The 26,467-nt window shown below is 45.5% G+C and overlaps 1 protein-coding gene across 5 annotated transcripts in view; it reads left to right on the forward strand.

The window, feature by feature from the left end:
* Positions 1-7,608: 7,608 nt before the first annotated feature.
* The window catches only part of VEZT (vezatin, adherens junctions transmembrane protein), a 62,847-nt gene continuing 43,988 nt past the window's right edge, over positions 7,609-26,467 (forward strand). For 4 of the 5 annotated variants that reach the window (XM_040408924.1, XM_040408929.1, XM_040408951.1 and 1 more), the window contains exons 1-2: positions 7,615-7,688; positions 22,530-22,658. In XM_040408924.1, the coding sequence (XP_040264858.1) occupies positions 7,653-7,688; positions 22,530-22,658 (165 nt within the window). In that variant the 5' untranslated portion in view covers positions 7,615-7,652. Of the gene's footprint in view, positions 7,689-22,529; positions 22,659-26,467 lie in introns of all 5 variants that reach the window. The other variant, XM_040408933.1, reaches the window with a different exon arrangement.

Genomic DNA, 26,467 nt, shown 5'->3' on the forward strand with positions numbered 1-26,467 from the left:
GAGTTCATAGAACTTTTAATTTTTTGTCACAAGTTAGCGGAAAATGATGATTTTTTTTCTTTTTTTTTTCTTACAAAGTCTCATATTCCACTAACTTGTGACAAAAAATAAAAACTTCCATGAACTCACTATGCCCATCACGAAATACCTTGGGGTGTCTTTTTTCCAAAATCGGGTCACTTGTGGGGTAGTTATACTGCCCTGGCATTTTAGGGGCCCAAATGCGTGCGAAGTAGTTTGAAATCAAAATCTGTAAAAAAATGGCCGGTGAAATCCGAAAGGTGCTCTTTGGAATATGGGCCCCTTTGCCCGCCTAGGCTGCAAAAAAGTGTCACACATGTGGTATCGCCGTACTCAGGAGAAGTTGGGCAATATGTTTTGGGGTGTCATTTTACATTTACCCATGCTGGGTGAGAGAAATATCTTGGCAAAAGACAACTTTGTATGAAAAAATGGGAAAACAGCTTAGGTGGGCAAAGGGGCCTACATTCCAAAGAGCACCTTTGGGATTTCACCAGCCATTTTTTACAGATTTTGATTTCAAACTACCTACCACACATTAGGGCCCCTAGAATGCTAGGGCAGTATAACTACCCCACAAGTGACCCCATTTTGGAAAGAAGACACCCCAAGGTATTTCGTGATGGGCATAGTGAGTTCATGGAAGTTTTTATTTTTTGTCACAAGTTAGTGGAATATGAGACTTTGTAAGAAAAAAATAAAGAAAAAAAATCATCATTTTCCGCTAACTTGTGACAAAAAATAAAAAATTCTAGGAACTCGCCATGCCCCTCACGGAATACCTTGGGGTGTCTTCTTTCCAAAATGGGGTCACTTGTGGGGTGGTTATACTGCCCTGGCATTTTAGGGGCCCAGATGCGTGAGAAGTAGTTTTAAATCAAAATCTGTAAAAAATGCCCTGTGAAATCCGAAAGGTGCTCTTTGGAATGTGGGCCCCTTTGCCCACCTAGGCTGCAAAGAAGTGTCACACATGTGGTATCGCCATGCTCAGGAGAAGTTGGGGAATGTGTTTTGGGGTGTCATTTTACATATACCCATGCTGGGTGAGAGAAATATCTTGGCAAAAGACAACTTTTCCCATTTTCTTATACAAAGTTGGCATTTGACCAAGATATTTCTCTCACCCAGCATGGGTATATGTAAAATGACACCCCAAAACACATTACCCAACTTCTCCTGAGTACGGCGATACCACATGTGTGACACTTTTTTGCAGCCTAGATGCGCAAAGGTGCCCAAATTCCTTTTAGGAGGGCATTTTTAGACATTTGGATCACAGACTTCTTCTCACGCTTTAGGGCCCCTAAAAAGCCAGGGCAGTATAAATACCCCACATGTGACCCCATTTTGGAAAGAAGACACCCCAAGGTATTCAATGAGGGGCATGGCGAGTTCATAGAAAAAAAATATTTTTGGCACAAGTTAGCGGAAATTTTTTTTGTTTGTTTTTTCTCACAAAGTCTCCCTTTCCGCTAACTTGAGACAAAAATTTCAATCTTTCATGGACTCAATATGCCCCTCAGCGAATACCTTGGGGTGTCTTCTTTCCAAAATGGTGTTATTTGTGGGGTGTTTGTACAGCCCTGGCATTTGAGGGTCTCCGCAATCATTACATGTATGGCCAGCATCAGGAGTTTCTGCTATTCTTTTTATATTGAGCATACGGGTAATGAGATTTTTTTTTTCCGTTCAGCCTTTGGGCTGAAAGAAAAAATGAACGGCACAGATTTCTTCATTCGCATCGATCAATGTGGATGAAAATATCTCTGCCAAAAAAAAAAAAGGAGGGGAAAGGCGTCTGCCAGGACATAGGAGCTCCGCCCAACATCCATACCCACTTAGCTCGTATGCCCTGGCAAACCCGATTTCTCCATTCACATCAATCGATGTGGATGAATAAATTATTGCCGGGATTTTTTTTTTTTTTATATACAAAGTGTTTCCCAAAGTATATGAACACTGCCACCTCCTCAGCTCATATGCCTCGGCAAACGTATCTTTTACTGCAGAGGAGAAATCTCGTCTTGCAGCGCTGCATACACTGACTTTGGTGTAATCTGACAGCAGCGCAATGCTTCTGTCAGAATGCACATCAGTGCTGCAGCTAGTCGATCGGTTGGTCCACCTGGAAGGTAAAAAAAACAAAACAAAAAAGAAAAAACCAGGCCGCAACGCAATAAATTTTTGGAACTGAACGTTAACTTTTTTGCTTACCTTTTTTTTTACCTTTTATAGGACAAATCTCTCCTTCCCCATGGGACAATGTGCAAAGCGCAAATCGCCCAAAGATGTGGCGAAGTACATTATGCACTTTATCCCAGGTGAAAGGACAGGTTTGCAGCAGCTGTGAGTAAAAGGGCCCTAATAGCCCTGTGTGCCTGTCCTGTGAGATGCAATCCCTATGCTAAGTGTACCTGTGTGTGGTACTTCCGGAAACACTCTCCAAAGCATAGGGCAGGGTGGTCAGGACAGAAATAGCGGGTGTCACGCCTTATTCCACTCCTGCTACAGACACGACATCTTTTTCGGGGTGACGGTTGGGTTGAGGTAACGGCAACGACACTGGGGAAATGTCGCTCGTGTAGACGGCTAACTACACTGGTGGATGGGGCCACCGAACCTTCTGGATACAGGAGGTTCTCGATGATCTCTTTCTGAAATTTGAGGAAGGATCGTGTTCTCCCAGCCTTACTGTAGAGAACAAAACTATTATATGCAGCCAATTGAATTAAATATACAGACACCTTCTTATACCAGCGTCTGGTGCGTCGGGAAACTAAATACGGAGACAACATCTTGTCATTGAAGTCCAACCCTCCCATGAGCAAATTATAGTCGTGGACACAGAGGGGCTTTTCAATGACACGGGTTGCTCGCTCAATTTGTATTGTCGTGTCTGCGTGAATGGAGGAGAGCATGTAAACGTCACGCTTTTCTCTCCATTTCACCGCGAGCAGTTCTTCATTACACAAGGCAGCCCTCTCCCCCCTTGCAAGACGGGTGGTAACGAGCCGTTGGGGGAAGCCCACGCGACTAGTTTGCGCGGTACCACAGCAGCCAATCTGTTCTAGGAACAAATGCCTGAAGAGGGCCACACTTGTGTAGAAATTGTCCACATAAAAATGGTACCCCTTGCCAAATAAGGGTGACACCAAGTCCCAGACTGTCTTCCCACTTATCCCCAGGTAGTCAGGGCAACCGACCGGCTCCAGGGTCTGATCTTTTCCCTCATAGATCCGAAATTTGTGGGTATAGCCTGTGGCCCTTTCACAGAGTTTATACAATTTGACCCCATACCGGGGGCGCTTGCTTGGGATGTATTGTTTGAAGCCAAGGCGCCCGGTAAAATGTATTAGGGACTCGTCTACGCAGATGTTTTGCTCAGGGGTATACAAATCTGCAAATTTCTGGTTGAAGTGGTCTATGAGGGGCCGAATTTTGTGGAGCCGGTCAAAAGCTGGGTGGCCTCTGGGACGGGAGGTGGTGTTGTTGCTAAAGTGCAGGAAACACAGGGTGGCCTCAAATCGTGCCCTGGACATAGCAGCAGAGAACATGGGCATGTGATGAATCGGGTTCGTGGACCAATAAGACCGCAATTCATGCTTTTTGGTTAGACCCATGTTCAGGAGAAGGCCCAGAAATTTTTTTAATTCGGAAACTTGGACTGGTTTCCACCGGAAAGGCTGGGCATAAAAGCTTCCCGGGTTGGCGGATATAAATTGAGTGGCATACCGATTTGTTTCTGCCACGACTAAGTCTAAGAGCTCCGCAGTGAAGAACAGCTCAAAAAATCCCAGGGCCGAACCAATCTGAGCTGTCTCAACCCGAACTCCAGACTAGGTGGTGAAAGGGGGAACTACAGGTGCGGTTGAAGTTGGGGACTGCCAATCAGGATTTGCCAGCACCTCAGGGACTCTAGGGGGTCTACAGGCCTGTCTGTGCGGTGGCTGCGACGGGGTAACTATTGCACGTGCCACCGTACCAGCTTCAACTGCCCTTCTGGTGCTCGCCACTTCACCATGTTGTACGGCAGTGCTGGTACTAGGTCCAGGATGGGCTGCGCTGCGGGTGTATGCCTCACCACGTAATCCGACAGCGCCAGCCCCATTCTGCTGCTCTTGAAGCGGATCCTGCGCAACCTGTGGTCTAGCGACACGGGGCCGGGTACGCCTGGTGCTATCAGGGACCTCAACCTCCTCGTCCGAACTTTGGGTCAGACTGCCACTGCTTTCTACAGGTTCATATTCTGACCCGCTAGATTCGTCAGATGAGGGTTCCCATTCCTCATCCGACTGGGTCAGAAGCCTGTAGGCCTCTTCAGAAGAATACCTCCTGTTTGACATTTTGGACTACTAAATTTAGGGATATTCCCTGAGACTACCCAAGAAAAAAAGCAAGCCTGTCTTACAAAGGGGAGGCTAGCGAAGTACCGGAGGCCGATGCGATTGATAAAAAATATCAAAACGGATTTTTTTATCGCCGCAGCGCTTGGAAAGTGATTGTGCAGTGATCAAAAAAAAAAATATTTTTTGTCACTGCAGCGGGGCGTTTTGGGTGGAGGGCGAGCTAAGGTGACACTAATACAATTATAGATCTGACTGTGATCAGTTTTGATCACTTACAGATACTATAAAAGTACAAATGCTGATTAGCGATACGCTAATCAGCGAATCAGTGACTGCGGTGCGGTAGGCTGGGCGCTAACTGACGCTAAACTACCTAACCAAGGGGCCTAAACTATCCTCAAACCTATCAGTCAATACCAGTGAAAAAAAAAGTGACAGTTTACACTGATCACTTTTTTCCTTTCACTAGGTGATTGACAGGGGCGATCAAGGGGTTAATTGGGGTGATGGAGGGTGATCTGGGGCTAAGGCTGGGTTCACACTTGAGCGTTTTACAGCGCGTTCAAACGCGCTGTAAAACGCTCAACACATGAAAACCAATGCTTCCCTATGGCCCTGGTTCTCACTTGAGCGTTTTACAGCGCTGAAAAACGCGCTGTAAAACGCCCTACGCTCAAACAAGTACTTGAGCTTCTTTGGGGCGTTTTGACGCGCGTTTGTGGCCATAGGACATTGCAGTCAATCACACAAACGCGTGTCAAACGCGCGTTTACTATTGCAAAAAACGCTCGTCAAAAACGCGCGTTAAACGCGCATATCAAAGACGCTCAGGTCTGAACGCAGCCTAAGTGTGGTGTTGGTGGGTACTCACAGTGATGTCTGCTCCTCTGCTGGACCCAACCGACGAAAAGGACCAGCAGAGGAGCAGACAAGCCATTTAATACATCATATTTACAAATATAATGTGTTATCTGGCTTCTGATTTGATTTTTTAAAAATCATCAGCTTGCCAGCGACGATCATTGGCTGGCAAGCTGATGACGCGACCCCCCTCTAACTTTGATCTCGCGAGATGACGCATATATGCGTGACTGTGCGCAGGGCTGCCGCCTCCGGAACACGATCCTGCGTTAGGCGGTCCGGAGGCGGTTAATTGAAAAAGAAAGATTTACAAAAAAAAAAGCTACACGTAAACAATAAACATATTCATTTTCAGCAGATTTGTGTAGGAATTTATAAAAAAATATGAAAAATGAAAATTCACAGAAAATCTGTATAAATTATCGGCTATCGGCCTGAAAGTTCACCGATTATCGGTATCGGCTCTAAAAAATCAATATCGGTCGATCCCTGTTGGGATGCGTCCTACCTATATCAAGTGCAGTCAGTCTACTGTCACTTGTCCTACCTGTGTAGGGAATGGGGATCTAGGGGCCTACCTTGCTTAGGGGCTCACCGGGGGATTCATCTGTTCCCCTGTGGGACATTTCAAGCCTGGGTTGGGTCAAGAATTTGGCAAGGGCGGTGCCGTTTCAATTTTTACGTGAAGGCAATGATATTTTAATTTCACTCTAAACCTGAGTCGTTAGGTTGATAGCCTCCCTTTGGCTTTAATACATTATGTAACTCAGAACAGGCCACAATTAGATATGCCATAAATGTTTGAGATTGGAATAGCATCACAGCCATTTTTTTGGGGATAAATTTGCTACAAATTCCTCATAATTTGGGGGTAAAACACCTGTCTTTTTAGTAAATGACCCGCACTGTGGAAGCAGCCTAAGGGTACTTTCACACTAGTTTTATTATTTTCCGGCATTGAGTTCCGTCCTGGGGCCTCAATACCGGAAAAGAACTGATCAGTTTTAGGCTACTTTCACACTAGCGTTCAGAGAGGATCCGTCTGGGGTCTGCACAGACGGATCCTCTCCTATAATGCAGACGTTTGGATCCGTTCAGAACGGATCCGTCTGCATTATAGTTTAGAAAAAATTCTAAGTGTGAAAGTAGCTTCAGACGGATCCGTCCAGACTTTACATTGAAAGTCAATGGGGGACGGATCCGTTTGAGAATTTAGCCATATGGTGTCATCTTCAAACGGATCCGTCCCCATTGACTTCCATTATAAGTCTGGACGGATCCGTTTGCCTCCGCACGGCCAGGCGGACACCCGAACGCTGCAAGCTGCGTTCAGGTGTCCGCCTGCTGAGCGGAGCGGAGGCTGAACGCTGCCAGACTGATGCATTCTGAGCGGATCCGCATCCACTCAGAATGCATTAGGGCAGTACGGATGCGTTCGGGGCCGCTTGTGAGAGCCTTCAAACGGAGCTCACAAGCGGAGCCCCGAACGCTAGTGTGAAAGTAGCCTTATCCTAATGCATTCTGAATGGAGAGCAATCCGTTCAGGATGCATCAGGATGTCTTCAGTTCAGTCTTTTTGCCTTTTCAGGACAGAGATAATACCCAGAATGCTGCGGTTTTATCTCCGGCCAAAATTCCGGAACACTTGCTGGAATGCCGGGCATTTTTTCCCATTAAAATGCAATAATGCCGGATCCGGCCCCGAGTGTTCAGCCAAAACGGATCCAGCATTGCTGTCTGCGCATGCTTAGACCGCCAAAAATAAAAAAATTAAAAAAAATGCCGGATCCATTTTTCCAGATGACACCGGAAAGACGGATCAGGCGTTTCAATGCATTTGTCATACGGATCAGGATCCTGATCCGTCTGATAAATGCCATCAGTTTGCATACGTTTTGATAGTTCCGGCGATGGAACTGCCTGACGGAATCCTCTGCCGCAAGTGTGAAAGCACCCTAACAGATTATTTCACCAACTTCTGTCCAATCAGACCAACAGTTGGTGTTTATAACAAAAGATCTGTGTGTGTAATAGGCCATCTGACCAGATAATCAGTTAGTGTAATATGGGATGCACAAGGTAGGTATAGACCTCTATGGACGGTAGGTCGTCACTAAAAGGAGACGTGTATCAGCAAGAAGTGCCCACCCAAGGTCCCAGCATTGAATGCATGTACCGTGATGACGTAACACTGCTATCCTCTAGTCTAGCTGTATCACTAGCAGGAGCGCCCAGCACAATAGACGTGCTCACGTTCTCTCCCCTGCTAGAGTACTCTACTAAGCAGCCTCCTCGCAGGAGCCGCGTTGCTCTCTGGGAAATGTAGTTCCAGGCAGCCAGTTAGCGTGCTAGCTTCTCTGGGGACATCCCTCGCTCAGGACTCCGTTTCCCAGAGTGCCGCGCTGTGTGGCATGGCGGACAGCAATGACTGCGGAGTTTGATGAAGAAGTGGTGTTTGAGGTGGGTGACAATAGCCTCTGTCTCGGTTGCGGTGTGCGGGTGTACGCCTCGCACCCTGAGCCCCGGTAGCGCCATGGCTCTGTGTTACAGCATGGAGGAGCGCGTTCCTTGTAGGAGCTGTGCAGTCTGAATGACAGGTGAATGATCTTTGTGTACCTTGTGGACTGCTCGTCACTCATCTGTCATCTCACATGTTAGCAGACCATTACTACAGAGGTCAGTATGTTCACCTATTACTATTGTATGCGCCCCACCAGCTAGAAAAGTGGAAATCTAGAAATGGACAATTCCTTTAAGCTATGCAGTGATCAAAACTGTATTGGGTATTGGAAAGTTCATCTGATGCACAACACATGCAAAATATAGACCTGCAACCCCAAATTGTAGCAGTCCTGTCTCTGCATGGACTGATAGCACTAGGCATGGTCCAGTCCTATAAACTGTATGGATGTGGAAGTGCCAGATGCTCTGGTTCCCTTGTGACCATAGCTGATCTACATTCACGTCTATGACAAGCATACATATGATCATCTCCATGCAGTTCCAAATGGTCAGATCCATGGAGGAAGCATGAGAGATCCTCCAGAGCCTCATTTGCCTGACAGTGTTCCTAAAGCTTGACGTCATGTTATAGTAGCGTGCATAGACCTGTAAGCATGTGTATTGCAGCCTTTGTTAGAGTCCGGAGCTGCATTCAAAGTTCTGCTGAGTGTCATTGCCTTCTAGCTGACACATCCCTAGCAGCTTGGCCGGGCTCCTGCAATGCAGTGGACAGATTAGTGTTGCCCTAGATTACAGTACAGACTACACTTCCCAGAATGCACATCCCCTGTGCAGACAGAGTACAGCTCTGAAGTCAGCAGAACTGTGAATACAACTGTAGACCATAAGGCAGGCTGTAAGAGCAGCACAAGATAGGTAATTGTAGAAGGTGAGACTTACAACAATTATTATATTGATGATGTTAAAGGGGTTTCCGAGATTTTAATATTGATGACTCATCCTCAAGATGGGTCATCAATATCAGATCGGCGGAGGGTCCGACACCCGGTACACCCGCCGATCAGCTGTATGAAGGGAAGGCGCACGCAGTGTGCACGCGCCGTCTCCCGTCTCTCTTCCTGCTTGCTGCTGCCTTGCCATAGACAGCAGCGTTAAGAAGGGAGACGGCACATTCATACAGCTGTTTGTGCAGGGTGGTGGACCCCCTGCCGATCTGATATTGATCACCTATCCTGGATAGGTCATCAATAATAAAAGCCGGAGAGCCCCTTTAAGTCCTTTTTATATGTGCGTCCCTGTTGTAGCTCTATATCCCAGTATGCTGCAGGTTGTTGGAGCGCCCCCTCCCTCATGGCTCATTTCCAGACTATTGGCTACAAGGCCTGTCTTCCTAGCACCGTAGCAGGCAGGGCATTTCCATGGCATTTACATGCCTCAAACAGCAGTGCAGGTCGCCGTAAGCTAATGAAAATGTTTTCTTGTGAATGCAAATCACCCTGGCGTACGTTGGGGGTCATTTACTAAGACTGCCTTTTTACGTGATCGATTCCCCCCCTACGCTGCCGTGAGATTTAGCTAATTTGACGGTATTTGCACCTCGTCGTAAATTAGACGCATCTGTGGCAGTCCGTACACCTGGCGTAATAACTACTCCAGGCCCTGGCAGTAGTAGTTCATCACCAACATTTGCATCTGTTTCAAAGTGTACATTTTGCAAGGACTCCGGCCCCTTCACGGTTCCTGACATGCCCCCTCTACGCCACTTCCCACCGATCGTGCAACTAAATATTTTTGCCAACCCTTATGTATAGTCGCAAGTCCCTTAATAAATGACCCCCATTGTTTTATATTTATGGTCTGACTCTCACAGTATTTCTAGTTTCAGCTAATTTGCCCCCTTAGTTTTTTTTGGTAAGCTGAGAATGCAGCATCACAACCAGGGTCAGCTGCAGATTTACGTGGGGCATCGAGCATTTTCCATACAAAAATCCATGTGTAATACGTACCACGGGGCACATTTTTTAAGATTGATGTTTTAGATGCCAGTCTTACTAAGGCCCTGGACTGGCAGTGGATCCGCTGCAATTACATAGAGGTGCCGGCCTCTTAGGCCTCATGCACACGACCGTTGTTGTTTTGCAGTCCGTTTTTCACTGATCCATTGTTCCGTATCTGAGGTTTCTTTTTCTCTGATTTAAGTCCTCCTCCATTCCATTATTCCACAAAACATATCCACATGGTTTCCATATTGGATCGGAAACAGTAACTTATTAATCACCAAACACATGAGCAATATGGGCTGGGCATAGCATTTCTACAGTATGGATCCGCAAAATACGGATGACATAATAATGTGTTTCGTGTGCGGTCCGTATTTTTTGCGGACCCATTGACTTGAATGGGGCCTCGGACCGTGATTTGCGGACAATATTAGGACATGCACTACTTTTTTGCGGAACAGAAATACGGAAACAGAGTGCACACGGAGTACCATCCATTGTTTTTGCGGACACATTGAAGTGAATGGTTCCGCATACGGTCTGCAAAAAAAACGGAGCGGAAGCGGAAGTAAAATACGTTTGTGTGCATGAGCCCATATACTTTATATCTGTGGAGGCTCTAATCCTGATTTTGGCTCACAATCACTGATGGAAATCACTGACCAAATACTGAAGTGTGACTGAGGCCTTATGCACACGACCGTTGTGTAAGAAAACCAAAGATATTTTGTGTGGTCTTCCAAGCGGCACAATCAGCAGCAGTCCTAAACAACAGGAGTAGGTCTCTTCTCCTTTTTTAACCAAAATAAACTGCAATTTAGGGTCCGCGCTTGAACTTCATCAGTAAGGAACAGTTCACACACAGCAACACTTCTACAAGACGATTTGATCTCGATTCAAAACAATTCCAGCTCCTCGGTCTCAATATCCACCAGCAATCACAGCTCTTTTATCCTTTAAAAGGAACACGACACGGGCTATTGATACACTACATATTTTATTTTACTTACAAGATCGACACTTGTTCACATCACATATAAAATCAATTTGCCCGACCCGGGTTTCGCTGTCCGCTTCTTCTGGGGCGTTCCTCTCATCTCCAATTGACAAAACTGAAAAAAACTCTAATCTCTGGTCACACGTGGTAAGTCTCTGTGTTATTTCCGTTAGATCAACTTCCAAATTTTGAAGAATTTTTTCGACCGTTGTGTGTTTTGCAGTCTGCAAACCGCGGATCCGCAAAACACGGATGGCGTCCGTGTGCGTTCTGCAATTTGCCATTAATATAACTGCCTAATCTTGTCTGCAAAATGCGGACAAGAATAGGACATGTTATATTTTTTTTATGGAACTACGGAACAGAGCAACGGATGCGGACAGCACACGGAGTGCTGTCCGCATCTTTTTCAGCTTCATTGAAGTGAAAGGGTCCGCATCCAAGCAGCCAGAACTGCGGCTCGGGTGCGGACCAAAACAACGGCCAAGTGCATGAGGCTTTAGGCTACCGAAACACAATGTGGATTTGTGTGCAGAAAATCCACATGAAATGGGATGGGTTACCTTAAACAGAAAATCTGCAAGAAAAAACACACCAAAACCACAAAAAATAATGCGTATTTATGTGTGTTGTTTATGTGGTTTTGGTGCAGATTTTCTGCATACAAATCTTCACTTTGCGCAGGTACAGTTATGAAAAAAACCTGCTGCAGAATCTGCATTACGTTTTTTAGGATGCAGTTTTTTAGCGCTGTATGGTTTAACATGCGGATTCCCCATTGAAATCAATCGGGAAGTTCTTCATGTGTTGGTTGGCACAGATTTTAACTTGTGTTTGCTAAATGTCTGACCCAAGCAGAGCCTGAGAATCACAACTTATCTGAAAAACAATGGTGCATGATGCGCAGTTTGGGCTACATGCACATGAACGTTGTTTGTTTCCGTGTTCGTTCCGTTTTTTGTTTTTTTTTGCTGATAGGATGCGGACCCATTCATTTTAATGGGTCTGCAAAAAATGCAGACAGCACACCGTATGTGTCCGCATCAGTATGTCCGTTCCGTAGCCCTGCAAAAAAAATTGAACATGTCCTATTCTTGTCCGTTTTAGGCATTGTTACAATGGATCTGCAAGAAAAACCAAAAAACGGATGGCATACGGATGTCATCCGTTTATTTTTATTTTTTTGCGGACCACAAAACACATACGGTCGTGTGCATGTAGCCTAATACAGTGGCGATCAAAATTAGAGAACACTTTTTTATGAACACTTGATTTTTTCCCAAATAATGTAATCTACATTGATCATCATTTGAAGGATTTTTGTAAGGGGTACACCATGTTTTCCAAAATAATCAAAGTATATCAACATAAAACCTTTATTTTTCAAAAAACCTAATGATGACAATTAGAGCACAGCAATGACTGTAGCACAGAGGACTATTCTGGAGGTTACACCAGTCACCCATCAGTAGAAGTGCACAGGCCCTTGCTTTGAATGACTTCAGCACATCTGCGGCCACAGGACATCACTAGTCCTCACACTGCTCTGGTGGGATTTTGCTCCACTCTTCTTCCAGTCTCCAACAGCTCTGTGACTGTTGTGGGTTTCTTGACCATAACATCGTCACCAAGGATTCTCCAGAGGTTTTCTAATGAGTTTAGATCAGGACTCTGGGCCGGCCATCTCATTGTTTCAAGGAACTGCTTTACCCGTTTTGCTGTGTGACGGGGGCATTGTCCTGCATGACCATTTCTGTCTGATGAACACAAGGAAGGAACCATGTGTGGTTGAAGAAGGTTCTGAGACACACGTGTATTCACTCTGCCATGTAGCTGGATGAGAGGTCCAACTCCTGCTGCAGAAAACATTCCCCAAACCATGACACCTCCTCCTCCACTTCTCACTGACTTCTTTACACACTTTGGGTTCAGTCTTTCCCCAGTTTGTCGACAAACATAATGTTTCCTATCAGACCCAAATAAATGAAACTTGCTTTCATCACTTAGGCTTCGTTCACATCACTGTTCTGGCTTTCCGTTCAGACGGAGCAGGAGAACGGAAAGGACGGAAAAGGCACATAACTGATGCCAAACTGAGTCAAACGAAGCCCTTAGAACCCCATAGATTAAAATGGGGTCCGTTATGTTTCTGCTCAGAAGATGATTTTTAAGCGGAGACAAAAGTTGTGCATGCAAGACTTTTGTCTCCGCTTAAAAATCATCTTCTGAGCGGAAACATAACGGACCCCATTATAATCTATGGGTTCCTAAGGGCTCCGTTTGGCGTCAGTTATGTGCCTTTTCCGTCCTTTCCGTTCTCCTGCTCCTAGACGGAGCAGGAGAACGGAAAGCCAGAACGGTGATGTGAACGAAGCCTAACATGAACTGTGGAGCACTTCTCCTCTGTCCACACAACATGCTTTTCAGCAAAGGTGAGTCTAACCTTCTGATTCTTTCTTCTAATGAGAGGTTTGGTCACCTCAGGGTGGGCTTTCAGTCCAAATGCTCCAGAACGTGGAGACCCTGTATAACGAGACAGATCCTTACCCTGGTCAGTGATAAACTGGCGAGCAATTCCAACGATGACCCATGGAGATTCTCCACATTATCCTGTCCTCTCTTGCATTTGTCTTTCGAGGGCGACCAGCCTTCTTGGGGGATTTCAATGAGTTTGTGATGTTGTAAAGGGCAATATAGATACACGTTGTTCCCAGTATGGTACCGCATCTGGATGTGGTAGGAGTGCCTCCACCAGTTTTAGCTTTTTTTAAATTGTAGTGCCACCTGTCTATGGAGGAGACAACACAGTGAAAAGGAACTGGGACGTACACCCTTCTTTAGAGGGCAATGTACTCAGCTCTGTATAGTGTACTATATAGCAGAGGGATGTGACATTACTACCACCACCACCATCCTGAGATGTTTTCAATGGGATTACCACCTGTCCGTGGAAGGGATAGTATAGAGAGGGCAATGTATTCAGCTGTGTCTAGTGTACTATATAGGAGATGGATGGGACATTACTACCACCACCATCCTGAGATGTTTTCAATGGGATTACCACCTGTCCGTGGAAGGGATAACATAGTCTAAGGCTGGGTTCACACGAGCGTGTCCGGATTAGTTCCGGATGCGTCCCGGTGTGTTGCGGCAAACCCGCGCGAGTAGGAATGCAATTGCAGTCAGTTTTGACTGCAATTGCGTTCCGATGTTCAGTTTTTATCGTGCGTGTGCAATGTGTTTTGCACGCGCGTGATAAAAAAACGACTGTGGTACCCAGACCCGAACTTCTTCACAGAAGTTCAGGTTTGGGTTCGGTGTTGTGTAGATGTTATTATTTTCCCTTATAACATGGTTATAAGGGAAAATAATAGCATTCTGAAAACAGAATGCATAGTAAGTGATCAGTTGAGGGTTAAAAAAAATAAAAAAAATTAACTCACCTTCTCCGTTTGTTCGCGTAAGTCCCGGTCTCTTCTTTACTTCTCAAAAGATGAACTATGGGCTAAAGGACCTTTGGTGACGTCAGATCACATGCTCCAATCACATGGTCCATCACCGCGGTGATGGAGCATGTGATCTGACGTCACCAAAGGTCCTTTAGCCCATAGTTCATCTTTTGAGAAGTAAAGAAGAGACCGGGACTTACGCGAACAAACGGAGAAGGTGAGTTAATTTTTTTTATTTTTTTTAACCCTCAACTGATCACTTACTATGCATTCTGTTTTCAGAATGCTATTATTTTCCCTTATAACCATGTTATAAGGGAAAATAATACAGTGAATAGACTGTCACCTAGCAACCATGCGTGAAAATCGCACAGCATCCGCACTTGCTTGCGGATGCTTGCGATTTTCACGCAACCCCATTCACTTCTATGGGGCCTGCGTTGCGTGAAAAACGCAGAATATAGAGCATGCTGCGATTTTCACGCAACGCACAAGTGACGCGTGAAAATCACCGCTCATCTGAACAGCCCCATAGAAATGAATGGGTCAGGATTCAGTGCGGGTGCAATACGTTCACCTACCGCATTGCACCCGCGCGGAATACTCGCCCGTGTGAACGCAGCCTAAGAGAGCTGGGAGTACCACCCTTCTATAGAGGGCAATGTATAGGGTGCTTACAGCTAGTGTTCCCAATGAGCTGCCAGATCATCTATACATGTAAAAGGACCCTTACACCAACCCTGATCAAAACTGCACATACACCATTGGCTGACTACAGAAAATGTATATTTAACTGACAATTGTGTTATATCTACATCCTAATTGCATAAAAGGGGTTGTCCCCTATCCACAAAATAGGGGGTAAGTGTCTGATGGGTGGGGGTTCGATTGTCAGGGCCTCCATCAGTCCTAAAAGCTTTGGTACTTGTACTCCTGTCTGTGGCCGCCCCACCGGGTTGATTGAAGTGGCAGACACACAGGCATATCTACTGCGTCATTCAGACAGCAACGCCGGACCCCGTTTTATTGATCAGCAGGGGCCACAGCGATAAAATGATGAATGAAAGTGCTTTAGAACGCTAATGGGACATGAGGAGAACCTGTAAGTCAGTGCTCATGCAATGCTGTACACACGGACCTGTTCAGTAAAACCTGCTATATGTGAACGTACCTTAAGGCAGGGGTCAGCAACTTCTGGCCCGCCAGCTGTTGGGAAACTATAAATCCTAGCATGCTCTATCTATTTCTATGGGAGGTCCGAAGCCTTAGGGTATGTACCCACTCTGACGTTTCACCAGTGGTTTCTACCTCTCATTCATTTCAATGGGAGCCTGCTTAATGCCGTGGTCACGCCGAGAAGGGACATGCCATGTGCACACGATGTGGATTTCACTTTTTCATTGCAAGGGTGAGATCTGCAGAAAATCTGCATCACATCTGCACCAAGAACAGGTAACACATTGATACCCACACGAAAACGCACACATGTTCTGTTTTGTAACCCGCAGCCGTGTGCAGGTACCCTGCAGCTAGAGGGCTGGATGTTGGTGATCCCTGCAGCTGTGCGTACAGGCCATATTGCCATCTGCCACTGTATCTTTGGTTGTCGGTGGGACTTTGTACACTGGAAGCAGATGTTTACTGTTACATTCCTCACAACCGTCCTAGGTCCGGCAGGACAGTCATGGATTTCGGTGGCTGTCCCGTGGTCCCAGAAGGACTGGGTCTGTATCCTCAGAGAGGAGCCCCAGCCTCCTGATTCACCATTTCCCAGCTTGTGCTCTGCCCCACAGCAGGTCCAATGCAGTGACATCATCGCGCCTGATGTGCTGGGCAGGAGACTGGAGAGTGCGCAGACCAAGGATCATTCTCCAGCGCAATGACGTCAGCACATTGTGTCTGCTGCTGGGGGGAGCATAATGTTCTCCATTCATTGTGGGAACAGGACTAGATGAGTATTACATTTTTATTTCACTAAGGCCTCATGCACACGACCGTTGTTTTATTCCGTGTCCGTTGCAGCGTTTTTCGTGATTTTCAGTGTACCCATTGATTTTCAATGGGTCTGTTGAAAACTCAGCTAATGCACCGTTTGCCGTCCGTGATCCGTGGTTCCACTCCGTCAAAAAAATATAACCTGTCCTATTATTTTCGCGGCAAACGGTTCGCGGACCCATTCAAGTCAATGGGACCGCTAAAAAACGCGGAGGCACACAAGATTGTCATCCGCGTCCGTTTTTTTTCCTATCATTTGCATGGCAAACCTGTGTAAGACTTTTTTTTACATTCCTTTATGTCTGGTGGTCCTCCAAAAATAAAGGAAGACACACGGAAACGGATCACGGAATACCTGAACCACATTTTGCGGAACGGAACACAACAATGGTCGTGTGCATGAGGCCTAACACTAAGGGGCAACATTCTTGTAAGTGGTCAGCACTACTGGGTGGGGACACTATGGAGGCATTTTACTATGTGGAGGCACTACTTGGGCATTTTATGGTGTGGGGGCACTATGGGGGCATTTTACTGTGTGGGGGCACTATGGGGGCATTTTACTGTGTGGGGGCACTGTGGGGGGCATAACTACTGTGTGGGTCAGTAAGGTGGCATAACTACTCTGTGAGGCCCTAACAGGGTATACTCTCTGTGACGGGGACACTAAGTGGGCATACCTTTTGTGTGGTGGCATAAGGGGGCATTCTACAGTGTGGAAGCAGTAAGGGGGCATGATTACTGTATGGGGACACTATGGAGGCATTTTACTGTATAGTGGCCATATGGACGGGATTGGCCGTGTATAGATAAGCATTGCGCAGAGTTAGAGGCATGGCTTAGTATAAGCAAAATGTGCTGCGCAGTTGCTGTTGCCCCTCCTTCAGCTTCTCAAAAGTTGGGAGGTATGCTGTTAGGCTAGCATAACACATAGCACACTGACCCATTAATTTCTATGGGGCTGTGCACACATGTTCTTCATTTATTTTTTTTTATTTTTTTTGGGGGGGGGGTCCATGTGCTGATCTACAAATCTCAGTGCAGGTCCTATTAGTGTCCATGTTTGTGGATGAGAATAACTCTTTCTATTGATGTAATTAAAAGGGTTCTCCGCTTTTGCGATATTGATGGCCTATCCCCAGGTAAGGTCATCAATATCCGATCTTCGGGGCCCCTACTGCTGGCACCCCCGCCGATCAGCTCTATGAAGAGAAGGCAGTGCTTTTATGACCTCTGCCTTCTCTTCATTGTTTGCTTGCTGGCTGGCGACATTGCAGTGACGAGCAGGCGTAATTACAACCCTGCCATCCCTATTCACTTCAATGGGACAGCTCCTTCCTATTTAAGTGATCACCAGCTGTATGAGGGCAGACGTGCTGGGATCAGAGTAGGCTCAGATTCCAGCATTTACCCTTTCGGTCCTGCGATCATGCCTGATTGCCATACTGTCCAATGTAGTATACCGATTGCAGATTAAATTCTTTGTGAGGCATCGTTCAAGCCCTTGTGATTGGCTGCAGCGGTCATGGGACCAAGTCGCACCTTGGTCTTGCAGGATTGGGAGTAGCAAGGGACCGAGGACCTAGGACAGATTAGTGATGTTTTTTTTTTGTTAAGGGGCACAGGTTAGGGCCATACCGGTTATCTGCTGCAAGAACGGACAATCCCTTTAATATTATGATTTTACAGTACAATATTTTAATGAGGACCATCTTTTTTCATCACAAATTAGTACGTGAAAAGTTCATAGAGGGTCCAAATATTGCTGGATGTGCAGATTAATCTGTGCAACCAAAATCAAGTTTAAACTTGCTTTGGGAAATTTCCCTCTATTAAGAGAGAAGTCTCATGCCAAGGAATGTGGCTCCTGGTGATTAATGCATGACGGTATGTAAAATATATACATGGATATTTCTGGGGAAAGGTGCAGATACGTCTTACCTGTGTGAGTCATATAATAGACTGTAGGTTTCAGACACTCCGGAAATGGCTCCTATTGCAGGGTAAACAGTGGGTGAGACGGGAGACAAAGAAAACTCTGTTTCTTTCTTTCTCTCTCTTTTTTTTTTTTTTTTTTGGCTCACAAATTGAGCTGAACCTTGGTGAAGAGCAGTCCTGAGGCTTTTTTTTTACCTAGAAATACCTTTGTCTCTTGGGCACTTGTACATGGTGCCGATTTGTATGCAGGAAATCCACATGAAAAACCCGATAAAAAGCTCACGTACAGTGCCTTGACTTTTTTTTCGTGTTTTGTTACATTAAAGCCTTAAAGGGGTTCTGCACTTTGTTTAAACTGATGATCTATTCTCTGGATAGATCATCAGCTTCTGATCAGCGGGGGTCTGACACCCGGGACCCCCGCCGATCAGCTGTTTTAGAAAGCAGCGGCGCTCCTGCAGCGCTGTGGCCTTCTCACTGTTTACCGCCGGCCCACTGACGTCACGACTAGTATCAACTAGTGTGGGCGCGGCTAAGCTCCATTCAAGTGAACAGAGCTTAGCCCTGCCCAGGCCAGTTGATACTAGTCTTGACGTCAGTGGGCCGGCGGTAAACAGTGAGAAGGCCACGGCGCTGCAGGAGCGCCGCTGCTTTCTAAAACAGCTGATCGGCGGGGGTCCCAGGTGTCAGACCCCCGCCGATCAGAAGCTGATGATCTATCCAGAGGATAGATCATCAGTTTAAACAAAGTGCAGAACCCCTTTAAGTTCAATGTTTTGTTCATCTGAATTGTATGTGATGGGTCAGAACACCATAGTCTAAGTTGGTGAGGTGAAATGAGAAAAATATATAAATAAAACTATAGTTCAGAAATAGAAAACAGAAAACTGGCATGTGCATATGTATTCACCCCCTTTGTTAGGAAGCCCATGAAAAGCTCTGGTGCAACCAATTCCCTTCAGAAGTCACATAATTAGTGAAATGATGTCCACCTGTGTGCAATCTAACCAATCAAATGGAAAGAACATGGCACAACAGCAAACCTGCCAAGAGACGGCCGCCCACCAAAACTCACGGACCGGGCAAGGAGGGCATTAATCAGAGAGGCAGCACAGAGACCTAAGGTAACCCTGGAGGAGGTGCAGAGTTCCACAGCAGAGACTGGAGTATCTGTACATAGGACGACAATAAGCCGTACGCTCCATAGAATTGGGCTTTATGGCAGAGTGGCCAGAAGAAAGCCATTACTTTCAGCTAAAAACAAAAAGGCACGTTGTGAGTTTGCGAAAAGGCATGTGGGAGACTCCCAAAATGTATGGAGGAAGGTGCTCTGGTCGGATGAGACTAAAATTGAACTTTTCGGCCATCAAAGAAAACGCTATGTCTGGAGCAAACCCAACACATCACATCACCCAAAGAACACCATCCCCACAGTGAAACATGGTGGTGGCAGCATCATGCTGGGGGGATGGGACTGGGAAACTGGTCAGAGTTGAGGGAAACATGGACAGGGATATTCTTGAGCAAAACCTGTACCACTCTGTGTGTGATTTGAGGCTAGGACGGAGGTTCACCTTCCAGCAGGACAATGACCCAAAACACACTGCTAAAGCAACACTTGAGTGGTTTAAAGAGCAACTTTCACCAATTTTTACTTTATAAAAGCAATACGTCACACTGTAACTGTTCCCTAGATGTCATATCGCAAATTTTTTTCATGATATGCTTCTCCGTTGCGCCGCTGTGCCCCTCGTTCTGTTTAGGCGCCCTGTATGCTAATTAATAGCATCAGTACAGGGAGGGGGAGACCGCCCTGTTTCTTAGTGGGCGTCTCTTCTATCTGGCCGTGGTGCTGTCCAATCACAGCGGAGCGCGTCACAGCCAGGGAGAAGGTGAGCTGTTTTTTCTCAATGGCTGTGACGCGCTCTGCTGTGATTGGACAGCGCCACAGCCAAGGAGAAGGGACGCCCACTGAGAAAAGCTGATGTCTCCTCCTCCCTGTTCCGATGCTATTAATTAGCATACAGGGCAACTAAACAGAACGAGGGGCACAGCGGACCAACGGAGAAGCAAATCATGAAAAAAGTTTGTGATATGACATCTAGGGAACATGGGCTACAGTGTGAGGTATCGCTTTTATAAAGTAAAAACTGGTGAAAGGTCTTCTTTAAAGGGAAACATGTAAATGTGTTGGAATGGCCTAGTCAAAGCCCAGATCTCAATCCAATAGAAAATCTGTGGTCAAACTTAAAGTTTGCTGTTCACAAGCGCAAACCTTCCAACTGGAAGGAGCTGGAGCAGTTTTGCAAGAAGGAATGGGCAAAAATCCCAGTGGTAAGATGTGGCAAGCTCATAGAGACTTATACAAAGCGACTTGGAGCTGTGATTGCCGCAAAAGGTATTGACTTTAGGGGGGTGAATAGTTATGCACATTGACTTTTTCTGTTATTTTGTCCTATTTGTTGTTTGCTTCACAATAAAAAACAAAAACAAAAAAACATCTTCAAAGTTGTGGGTATGGTCTGTAAATTAAATTTATTCAAATCCTCAAATAATTCATGTTAATTCCAGGTTGTGAGGCACCAAACTACCAAAAAAGCCAGGGGGGTGGGGGTGAATACTTTTGCAAGGCACTGTAAATCCGCACTGTTTATCTTTTTAGTGCAGATATTCGTTGGATTTTAGCAACCCAATTGAAGTCTATGGGGAAACCATTACATTAGCCACAGATCCACACAAACTAATTGACATGCTGCGAATTTTAACCCTTTCCAGATCTCTACCATACACAGTCTTGGAATAAAAATGGCACCTGCTTACAAACCTAGCTGGCGCCATAGCCACCTGGTTTCTGCTGTTTTCAACAGCAGGCACCCCGGACAGCTGGGGGCCTCCGGTAGGTCAGCTAGGGGACAGTATAGAGTCATGTACGCTTCTATGGAGCATATATGACTGTATGTGGCATTTTGATAAATTGCATTAGAAATTGGCCAACCCCTTTAACAATCAGTTATAAAACCCCACCACTCTACGGTAAAATCGCATGTTGGTGCGGTTTTCTTTTTCTGCGCTAAAGGTACTTTCACATTAGCGGCAGGGGAGTCCGGCAGGCTGTTCCTGCGGCAGCGCACGGCAAGAGGCAGCTGGACTAAAAGCACTGCATGTCGTACTTTGAGTCCGGCTGCCTCTCGCCGTGCTGCCGCCGGAACGCCGCCCCCGTCCCCATTATAGTGATTGGGGACGGAGCGGCAGTCCGTGGGCACACGTGAACTAGCGGCAGGATGGATCTGACAGGCTGTTCACCCGCCGGAACAGCCTGCCGCTAGTGTTAAACTAGTCTAAGAGCAGATGTACACGTGCCCAGTGTTGTTTTTACTAGCATTTTCTAAAATTGTGCCAAAACGCAGTTTTTTTCACAGTTGTGGAATCCAACACCTGTACACAGGGTCTGTCTTATCAGTGATTGATAGCATTCTCTGTTTAAGTGTGTATACAGATATAGATGTCAGTCACTGATAGTTGTACACAGGGGAGGTGTTATGATTGATTGCATTCTCTGTGTAAGTGTGTATACATAGATAGCTGTCACTGATAGCTGTACACAGGGCAGGTATTATCAGTAAATGATAGCATTCTCTGTGTAAGTGTGTATACATAGATAGCAGGGCTCCAGATGGCAACCAAAATGGTCGCCAATGCGACTTAGAATTGCTAAATGGCGACAAGACTTTGTAGTCTTGTCGCCATTTGCGCCTAGACCCTCCGCTGCTCTGCCTCTCACACACGAGACTGACATGGCACGCGCTGCTCTCAGCGCGTGCCATGTTCTTCTCAACAGCACAGAGGAGAAGGAGGCAGTCCCTCCCCCATGTGCCGCTGCCACCAATGGGCTGATTGCAGGGAGGAGGAGGGGAGGGGCTGTGACCACTGCACCAACAATGAATATAGTTTATTCGTAATACAAACGCAGGCTGCGCTGCGGGTGCCGGCCATATCATTTTTTTTTGCGGACCCATTGAAATTAATGGTTCCGTACACGGTAAAAAAAAAAAACGGAATGGACACGGACATAAAATACGTTCGTGTGCAAGAGTCACTGATAGATGTACATGGGGGAGGTGTTATCAGTGATTAATAGCCTTCTCTAAGTGTGTCTACAGAGATGGGTATCAGTCACTGATAAGATGGCCCCAAATACAACTGAACTCAGGAAGAGCAGAGATCTTAATAAACTACAAATTTTACTGAATCTTTTCCCACAAAACTAAATCTGCTCAGCTCCTCCTTCTTTATCGTGTGCTACATGCGGATTGCTCTTCATTTCATGGCGGTCGGTTTAAATGCATGTTTTTTTTGTGGTGTTTTCTGTCTCGCCATTACTGCTGCATATGGATTGTCTATATTGCTTGCTGCACCATATATGATAATGCCCATTTATACTTTATTTCATTTTTTTCAGAATTCACCGCTCTACCAGTACCTGCAGGATTTGGGGCACACAGACTTTGAAATATGTCCAGTGGTCTCACAAGAGGAAGAGAGCCTGCTCGAGAATGGACGTCAATGGCAGGCTTCCAAAATGCCAAAGGTGGGCATGCTTTTCTTTAGATCCTTTCGATGAAATACTGTAACTTTCATTTGAGGTTGTGCCATTTTCATGCACCATTTTGTGGTTATTACCATATTGGATGTTCATACCTTTAATTCATTATTGTAGTAATGTATACAAACAAAACCAAAAACACCAAACCACAAGCCAAATGCCAGTGGTTTTAAGCTTCCGTTTTATGGGTTTCACACTTTATGTTGTGTTATCATTTTGTACAGCTATTCTTTTTTTTTTTTTTTTCTTCAAAGATAATTACAAAACTTTTTTAGACAGAGCGGGAAAAAAAACCCCCTTACAAACATAAAATTGTACAGCTATTCTTGGTACCTGACAAAACACTCTACAAAGGACTTATGTGGTTTCCATGTGCTGCATTTATATGTCAAAGTTTGGACCCTTTTTCTTTATGATTTTAAGATTGTAGAATAGTAAAGTCCTTGAAAACCATGTAAAAACACAAATGGAATTATGTAATGAATGAAAAAATGTTGATTACATATCTTTTCGACAGCTCTACATAGGTGACCGTACACACAGAGACCACATTATGTGTCCGTCCATATAGCCGCCTTCCATTTGACTAGCAGCTATCTCATGTCTATGGCAGCATTACTTCTCTGCAGAGAGAAAAACCTTAAAACCCATAGAAATATATATATATATATAGTGCCAGCTGAGTGAGGAAAACGAGTAAATAGGATCTAATTTGTACAACTTGGCTGTGGAATATGATGGTGGGATTAGGCGTCTCTTCCAGACCTTCTTTATATCTGGCAATCAATCCCTCTGGGCTCGAATCCTAATTCCATGCTTCAGAAAAACTAGGTAGTGTCATCTAATAACTGCAGCATGAACGGAGACGAGCTCCTCTCAGTCAGAGCTTCATGATAAGAAAGCATGGCACAGGGCTTGTTTGCCTTTAATGTGCCAACCTAGCTGCTAGGATTTTTCCATCCTTGTTTTATTGACCTAAAACATTTGGGATTATATAGTTTAATAGGGTTTTCCAGGATTATGACCCATTTTAATTAGCCTCTATAGCATGTGGCACCTAATGATCATACTCGCCTGCTCCCCGCCGCGCCATCCTGGCACCCTGGCTTCATTCAGCAATCTTCTGGTTCCCTGCTTGTGCACTTGTGATCAGGGTACAGACATGGTCACTTGTGCCAATGACTCAGCAGTGGTGTGCTGCTTTGAGAGATGATGGCCTACGGGTTGCAGGGTTGGATTTAATCCGTGGTAACATTAGGGGCACACATATCTCTCAGATTGCTCCGATCTGAATCAAGGTGGATATTCAACCTGGGTTCACAGGCTCCACGGGACCTAAATGGTTTCTATACATAGATTCCTATTCTTATGCTGACTGACCGGAAAGCAATAGAATAGGTCTATGTATTATTAATCACTTAATTGCACTTTTTATTTATGACTGTTTTTACTTTTTAGGTCTCAAAGGCTTGATGACACAGGGATGCAGGACTTATTGTTTTATTGGACTTCTTCTCCTTTCCTATATTTTTCACTGTTTATAAAAAATGTGTATAGAATGGCACTAAGCACTTTAAATAATTATTGGTTATTTGTACACATACAACCCTACGGTTGCTATATCCTATTTGTACTTTCAATGTTTTACGGATTTGTATTGCTACACATTATTATGATGGAGTATTTGTCCCCTTTGCATTGTTTATTGATTATTTATATGATACTTACATATGTAATGATCTGCTCTCTTCCTGCTTTGCGCTTGCTTTTTGGCCTCTTTCTCCCTGGTGCATGGTCAGTCACCCCCCCTGGCCTGCTGTAACTCTTGGTGGGAGGGTATGGGTTTGGATTGAATACTTGTACCCTTTATCGAGTATTCAAAATCACATAGTTTGACGTCCAATTTTTCAAATAATGACAAATAGTTCAATATTTAGGGTACAAGAAGAATATAGGAATGGTGTGCCTACGGAACAATGAGACATAGCTATATAATAGATAGCCTTGTAAATTAGTCTATATAAATAAAAATAGAAATGGTGGGAATCAATCCATGATCTGTTTTATCCATGTAATCATGCTAATGAGAAAAAAGTGAGTTTATTATTATTTTTTTATTTGTCTAATTATGCACTGTATAATATATATATATATATATATATATATATATATATATATATATATTAGGGTTGTCCCGATACCACTTTTTTAGGACCGAGTACAAGTACCGATACTTTTTTTCAAGTAGTCACCGATACCGAATACCGATACTTTTTTTAAATGTCATGTGACCGTTTTGGGGGATCTGTGGATCTGTGGATGACGCACTGTCATGTGGGGGATCTGTGGATGGCACTGTTATGGGGGACCTGTGGATGGCACTGTTATGGGGGATCTGTGGATGGCACTGTTATGGGGGATCTGTGGATGGCACTGTTATGGGGATCTGTGGATGGCACTGTTATGGGGGATCTGTGGATGGCACTGTTATGGGGGATCTGTGGATGGCACTGTTATGGGGGATCTGTGGATGGCACTGTTATGGGGGATCTGTGGATGGCACTGTTATGGGGGATCTGTGGATGGCACTGTTATGGGGGATCTGTGGATGGCACTGTTATGGGGATCTGTGGATGGCACTGTTATGGGGATCTGTGGATGGCACTGTTATGGGGGATCTGTGGATGGCACTGTTATGGGGGATCTGTGGATGGCACTGTTATGGGGGATCTGTGGATGGCACTGTTATGGGGGATCTGTGGATGGCACTGTTATGGGGGATCTGTGGATGGCACTGTTATGGGGGATCTGTGGATGGCGCTGTTATGGGGATCTGTGGATGGTGCTGTTATGGGATATCTGTGGATGGCACTGTTATGGGGATCTGTGGATGGTGCTGTTATGGGGGATCTGTGGATGGCACTGTTATGGGGATCTGTGGATGGCACTGTTATGGGGGATCTGTGGATGGCACTGTTATGGGGGATCTGTGGATGGCACTGTTATGGGGATCTGTGGATGGTACTGCTATGGGGTGGGATATCTGTGGATGGCATTGTTATGGGGTGGGGGGATCTGAGGATGGCATTGTTATTTGGTGGGGGATCTGTGGATGGAACTGTTATGGGGAGGATCTGTGGATGACACTGCTATATGTCATCCACAGATCCCCCTCATAACAGTGTCCCCCAATACACCGGGCCCCGCCGCTCACCGAAGTATTTATAAACGTGAATCCTTATCCTGTTGTTAAGTTGAACTAACGCTGCCCTCTCCCATGTTCCCCTGTATCCCCACAGCACTTACTTAAGCTTCAATAGCAGGCAGAGCGGACGGCAGCAGTAACGTCACTCACTGACGTCGCGCGCCTGCTTCACTCATAAAGTGGGCGGAGCAGGCGCTCTACGTCAGTGAGTGACGTTACTGCTGCCGTCCGCTCTGCCTGCTATGGAAGCTTAAGTAAGTGCTGTGGGGATACAGGGGAACATGGGAGAGGGCAGCGTTAGTTCAACTTAACAACAGGATAAGGATTCACGTTTATAAATACTTCGGTGAGCGGCGGGGCCCGGTGTAAGAGTACAGTGACTGCACCGGGCCCCGCCCATAGTTACGCCCATAGTATTCTATTTATGTATCGGGGCGGGGTATCGGCGGCTGAGTACTGCCGAGAAAACTCGGAATCGGTCCCGATACCGATACTAGTATCGGTATCGGGACAACCCTAATATATATATATATATATATATATATATATATATATATATATATATATATACACTGCTCAAAAAAATAAA

This window comes from Bufo bufo, chromosome 1, assembly GCF_905171765.1.
Source record: "Bufo bufo chromosome 1, aBufBuf1.1, whole genome shotgun sequence".
Classification (NCBI taxonomy): domain Eukaryota; kingdom Metazoa; phylum Chordata; class Amphibia; order Anura; family Bufonidae; genus Bufo; species Bufo bufo.